Below are 6,518 nucleotides of genomic sequence, written 5' to 3' on the forward strand. Positions count from 1 at the left end.
CAGATGTTGAGAGAGTGTGGTGGGGTCCTAGGAGAAGGTGAAGTTTTCACACCACAGGGGCAGAAGTCATAGCAGTCATCAGGGAAGATAGGGTGCCAGGCAGATTAGGGAAAAAGTTTATGCTAATAAATATGACAATCTTTGTAAGTTGAGCTCTTAATGGAAAAATTAAAAGCAAATCCAAATGACCGAAGGTAAGTAGAAAACCAAAATCAATGACCATTAAAACACTAGCGATGTCATTCGTATATTATATCCAAGAAAGTTCCGTTTGCACATGTATTGCCTAAATTCAGCATTTCTCCTTTTATGACCTGTCTGATGTGGCGGGGACTCAGTTTTTATTGGCAATTCTTAGGATTCCAATCTCAGTCCTCCTCTTCACAGTTTTTCGGTTGGGCAATCCTGATTATTCTCTAGGTTTAAATTCTCACATTCACTGTCATGAAACTCAAGTTTACACAGACACACACCAGCCTAGATCTTTCTCCGGGACTTTTAGATGTACCTTGATTCTGGATCCACCCAAATAAAACATTTCCTAAGAAACTCAAGAAACTTATCTCAGAAAGTTAAGTTATCATCTTTCTCCTTAAACTTACTCCTTCTCCAGTGCTCATGCATCCTCCTCCCCTCTTCCCCACCACCACCTCAGCCCAAATGGGAAGCCTGCAGGTCAGTACTGTCCTGGTCCTGGGGGCCCCGCACTACCTCTAAGGGGGCCGGGCCGCCCCGCCCCGCCCCGCCCCGCCCCGCCCCGCCCCGCCCCGCCGGCAGGAGCCCGGCAGGAGCCCGGCAGGAGCCCGGCGCTCGGCTTGCGGACGCGCAAGCGCATTGGCCAGTTCCGCCGCCGCCCCGCCCCGCCAGGCTGCTGCGGAAGGCGCCGCGCGCAGCAACGCGCACTTCCTCTCCGGGAGTCCGCGGAGGGAGCGCAGGCTCGAGGAGCTCTTGGACGCGGAGGCCGTGCCCTAGTCAGACGGCGCAGACATGTCCGAACAAAGTAAGGATGTGTGTGACCTCGTCTCTGCAGCCGAGGCCTCCAATTCCGAGGCGCACCGCAGTCCTGGGGGTCCCGGGGAGCCCTCCCCGTCCGCGTCTCAGGCCGCCACCCTCGCAGGGCCGGAGAGGCGTCCTTCAGGCCCGACCGACGGCTCTCTGGCCTCGCCTCCACCCCAGGCGTCCAGCGAAGAGGGAGACCCAAAGGCCCTGCAGCAGGCCACGGAGGAAGGCCGCGCCCACCAGGCCCCGACCGCGGCCCAGCCTGCCCCTGCGCCGCCAGCCCCGGCCCAACTGGTGCAGAAGGCGCACGAGCTCATGTGGTACGTGTTGGTCAAGGACCAGAAGAGAATGATCATATGGTTCCCAGACATGGTGAAGGATGTCATCGGCAGTTACAAGAAATGGTGCAGAAGCATCCTCAGGCGCACCAGTCTCATCCTCGCACGAGTGTTCGGGCTGCACCTGAGGCTCACTAGCCTGCACACGATGGAGTTTTCGCTCGTTAAAGCGCTTGAGCCGGAGGAGCTGGACAGGGTGGCGCTGAGCAACCGCATGCCCATGACAGGCCTCCTGCTGATGATCCTGAGCCTCATCTACGTGAAGGGTCGCGGCGCCAGAGAGAGCGCCGTCTGGAACGTGCTGCGCATCCTGGGGCTGCGGCCCTGGAAGAAGCACTCCACCTTTGGAGACGTGAGGAAGCTCATCACCGAGGAGTTCGTCCGACAGAATTACCTGAAGTACCAGCGCGTGCCCCACGTAGAGCCACCTGAGTATGAGTTCTTCTGGGGCTCCCGTGCCAGCCGCGAAATCACCAAGATGCAAATCATGGAGTTCCTGGCCAGAGTCTTTAAGAAAGACCCCCAGGCCTGGCCTTCCCGATACAGAGAAGCTCTGGAGGAGGCCAGAGCTCTGCGGGAGGCTGATCCCACTGCCTACTGCCCCCGCAGCAGTGTCTCCGAGGACTAGCAAGGTCTGGAGGCAGATATTAATGGTTTCTGACCCTCACCAGGGCGGTGGAGGGGTGGGGGTGGGACATTACTAGAGTATTCAGGATTTACAGTGCAGTATTTCACGTGTAACTTTTAAGTTTTCAGTACTGTGCTTTTATACCTTTTAATGCAATGTTGTATTCATTTCAGTACTCCTAGATAGTGTGTAGAATTTATGCATGTTTGTTTATGAGTAAGCTCGGTTGGTGCTTTCGCTTTTGTGCTACCTTTGAATTTTTTGTACCAGAGACGTGCTAAACTTATGAAATTCATTGAGAAATTTTCCATCTTATTCTTTTATATGGAACGGATGATGTGTATTAGAGTAGACTACTTCTGGAGAGTTTGGAAAGACTCCCCAGTAAAGCTGGCCTAACCAAGGGAAAAGTCAAGGCCCCTCTCTTTAGGACCTCGATGGGCACAGGAAACATCCATATGGAATGCAGTGATGTGGACAGAAATGGTCTCGATGTGGGCACTTGGCACACTTTACTAAACACAAATTACAGCCCCACCATGAGTAAACTTTAAACATTAAAAATTATTGTGATACAATCATTTTTGGAAAAGTGTACTTTATCTTTTTAACAAAGTAGGATGGGTTGGGAATAACTTTTTACCTGATGAACAAATATAATTTTATCGAATAGGATGGGACAGTCACTGGTCATCATTACAAATGTGTGAAGTTTATGGTTTTTTAAATGTGACTTACATGTTCATTTCAAAACTGACAAATACAGAAAAGTAGAAAAACCACAAAGCAAAAATGTTCATAATCGCACCACAGAGAAACAAGTGTAAACATTGAAAGTTCCTTTCTCACATTTTCTACATTTTATTAAATTTAGCTGTTTACTATGGACATTTAAGCGTGGGGCATTGTGCTAAAGCCCTTTTTGTGTATTTTCTCTTTAATACGTAAAACAGCCTTTGAGGCAGATACTTACTATATCTGCACCATGGAGGAAATATAGGAACAAAGTATGTAACTAACTTTCCCCAGATCATAAAGCTTAGTGAGAGGAGGAGCTAGGATTTTAATTCATACAGAATGAGTCCATAGCCTACACTTTCCCCACCTGCCTACAACTGCCCTACACGTCCTGCTTTTATATATATATATATATATATTTTATATGTATATAAAAATACATATATCTAATATTCCATGTTATAGAATGTACTCTACTCCCTACCCTCAAGACATAAAGTCCTACATAAGAGGCTAGGGATTTTTTTCTGATGAATCCTCACATTACTCTTAGAGAAAGCAATTTTATTCTGATTGTACACATTAAGAAACTTGGTTTCAGCGAGATTAATGGGCGTAACCAGATCATATTACTGCTTGGCAGTGAAGCCAAGAATTGAAACGTGGTCTTCCTAGAAGACTGAGGTGAAGGTGCCTTCTCTGAAGTGATGCAGAGGAAGACACAGGGGATACCTTGGGGCGGGAGGTGGGTTTAGGGTGGGAAGGGTGCCTATGGCACATCTGTGATCCAGCAGTTCTTGAATTGCAATGGGCCACTGGGCAATTCCTCCAAGGGTGGAATGGAATGAGGATAGGGGTGAGGGGCAATCATGAGATAAACCTCATTATGAAGCTTTCAGTCCTACAAAGGAGTGGGGCAAGAAATGGGCATTTAATAAGACCAGAAGTCCTTCAAACTTAAGAAGATAGGAAAAGATCATTTTGTCAAAGCCAGAATTCTTTCTGGAGAAAGACCAGATAATAAAGTGAACACGTGTGACATCATCCCCTAAAGAAGTAAATGGAGTTGTATTTGGGTGAGGGAATTACATCTGTATTGACAGGATTCCCAACACTTGACGGCATAAATTAATAGGTATGTGCAGGGGCTAAAAATGTTCAAGAAGCTTTGTATGCTCAGAGAAATCCATCCTCAGTTAGTAGACTTACTATGGCAGAGGCAGTTCTGCAGTAATTCAGGCAGAGGTGACCTGGTTTTGATGCCACCACTTACCCAAAGTCAAGATATCTATTTATTTTAGAAATGTTAAAGAATATTACTTACTTCTCATCCAAAAATTCTCTGTAGAAGCAAAATAAATATGCCCCCTTAAATTTAAAATGATGGGGATATTGGGTCACCTGGGTGATTCCGTGGTTGACCATCTGCCTTTGGCTCAGGTCGTGATCCTGGGATCCTGGGATTGAGTCCTGCATGTGGCTCCCCATGGGGAATCTGCTTCTCCCTCTGCCTGTGTCTCTGTCTCTCTCTCTGTGTCTCTCATGAATAAAAATAAAATATACTATATGTTGGCAAATCGAACTTCAATAATATATATTTTTAAAAAATAAAATTAAAATAAAATATAAAATAAATAAAATAATAAATAAAATAAAATAAAATAAATAAAATAAAATAATAAAGGAGATATCAAGGATGTTTCATTTCTGGAGCAAGGCCACAGCTGTCATTCCTGCCATGGCAGCATGCTGGTCATTTTCTCTAATGTCCTATTGCTCTCCTCACTGGTGAGCTGACTCTTTGTAGCACTGTGACTCCTGTCTACTTGTTCAATCAAACCCAGAGCTCCCTGAGCAGTCAGTCCTGCACCTCCTACTTAACTCCATGTGTTTTTATTCAATTTTCTCTCTGCTATGAGAGACAGAAAGAACCATTCCTTTTTTTTAATAATAAATTTATTTTTTATTGGTGTTCAATTTGCCAACATAGAGAACAACACCCAGTGCTCATCCCGTCAAGTGCCCCCCTCAGTGCCCGCCACCCAGTCACTCCCACCCCCCGCCCTCCTCCCCTTCCACCACCCCTAGTTCGCTTCCCAGAGTTAGGAGTCTTCCATGTAGGAGAAGGACAAACATTATATGGTCTCATTCATTTGGGGAATATAAATAATAGTGAAAGGAAATAGAGAGGAAGGGAGAAGAAATGGGTAGGAAATATCAGAAAGGGAGACAGAACAAGAAAGAACCATTCCAAAGCTGCCCCATGCTCACAGATGCAGGCACAATATCCATGCCATAGAAAACTGAATCTGTGGAAAAGGAGAAAGACTGTATCATGAGAAATGAGGAGCTGACCCCATCAAGTGACATGCGCAGGGCTGCACAGGTCCTATACTGTCTGAGGTAGCCAGACTTGAAAGAGGCTTCCTAGCAAGCAGGGGTGTTAATTCATATGTGGTCCAAAATATATCTACCCCAGCATGGGGTGCCTGAAGGGAGCATTCAATACTTTTCTTATATTTTTACACTGGGCACAAATAAAAGGTTGGAGGGCTTGTCAAATATTTTCCAGAAAGCTCACCTTATTGGTGCTGGGCAAGGTTACTTACAGAAAGGAGTCTGCAAATCCTTGATATGAATCTTGGATGAGAGTGTGAAGCTCAGACTGCTATGGCTGGGGAAGAGTTCTTAATTACAACACGAAATGTTTTATCTGTTCTGCTGGCTGGAATCTCACTTTCTTTTTTCTTTTCTTTTCTTTTCTTTTCTTTTCTTTTCTTTTCTTTTCTTTTCTTTTCTTTTCTTTCTTTTCTTTCTTTTCTTTCTTTTTTTTTTTTTAACAAACACCGCACACATATTTCATGGTAATCAACTTCATTTTATTAAAGTCATGAAGGACAAAAAGGGCCTGTGTAAACTTAATAAAAAATACAGTGCCACCTGATCTATTCTGAGAAAGGAAAACAACATTTGTAGTATCATTATTACATTGGAAAGATGTGTTTCAAAAAAACATGTTATGCGGTTTAGTATTTCCTCTGCTAGGAAAGCCTTCGATGGCCTCTTCCACCTTGAGCCTTCACATAATCAACTCATGAACACCACTCTAGTGGGAATGCTACCCTAGCCTTCAAACCACAGCCATGTTCTCTGAGTATTACAGCAGCATTCTAAACAATATACACAACATGTACATGCTATTTATAAATACATTTGTTCTGTCTCTTCCTGGATTATTACATACTCTAAAGTAAAGGATATAGGGACAAGTTGAAATTAGTGAAAATTTATTCAGAAAAATAATGTAAACAAGAATTATTTCAAGAGTTAGTTCTTTGAATACACTAAGAAATTGGACCAATATCTAGTAGAATTTTATTTATTTGATTTTTGTTGAGATATGATTGGTATATACTATTAGTTTTAGGTGAACAACATTTAGTTAACATCCATCACTACACATTGCTACAATTTTTTTTCTTGTGATGAGAAGTTTTTTGGGGATTTTTTTATTTTGTAAATTTTTATTATTGAACTATAGTTGACATACAATGATATATTAGTTTTAGGTGTACAACACAGTGATTGGACAATTGTATATATTCCTCAGTGTTCACCTTGATATTTACAGCATAGGGAATATAGTCAATAATATTGTAATAACATTGTATGGTGACAGGTGGACACTACACTTATGATGATGAGAACTTTTAAAATCTGCTCTCCTAGCAACTTTCATATATGTAATACAGTATTATTAACTATACTCACCATGCTGCATGTTATATCCCCAGTTATAATTTTATAACTGAAAG

At 43.6% G+C, this 6,518-nt stretch overlaps 1 protein-coding gene across 1 annotated transcript; it reads left to right on the top strand.

Annotated features, from left to right (window-relative positions):
* Positions 1-860: 860 nt before the first annotated feature.
* Positions 861-2,546, top strand: NDN (necdin, MAGE family member). Its single transcript, XM_077868699.1, has one exon. The coding sequence runs from the start codon at positions 988-990 to the stop codon at positions 1,963-1,965; it is 978 nt and encodes a 325-aa protein (XP_077724825.1). The 5' UTR covers positions 861-987; the 3' UTR covers positions 1,966-2,546.
* The last annotated feature ends 3,972 nt before the right edge of the window (positions 2,547-6,518 follow it).

Source organism: Canis aureus, chromosome 2, assembly GCF_053574225.1.
Source record: "Canis aureus isolate CA01 chromosome 2, VMU_Caureus_v.1.0, whole genome shotgun sequence".
In the NCBI taxonomy this organism is placed as follows: Eukaryota; Metazoa; Chordata; class Mammalia; order Carnivora; family Canidae; genus Canis; species Canis aureus.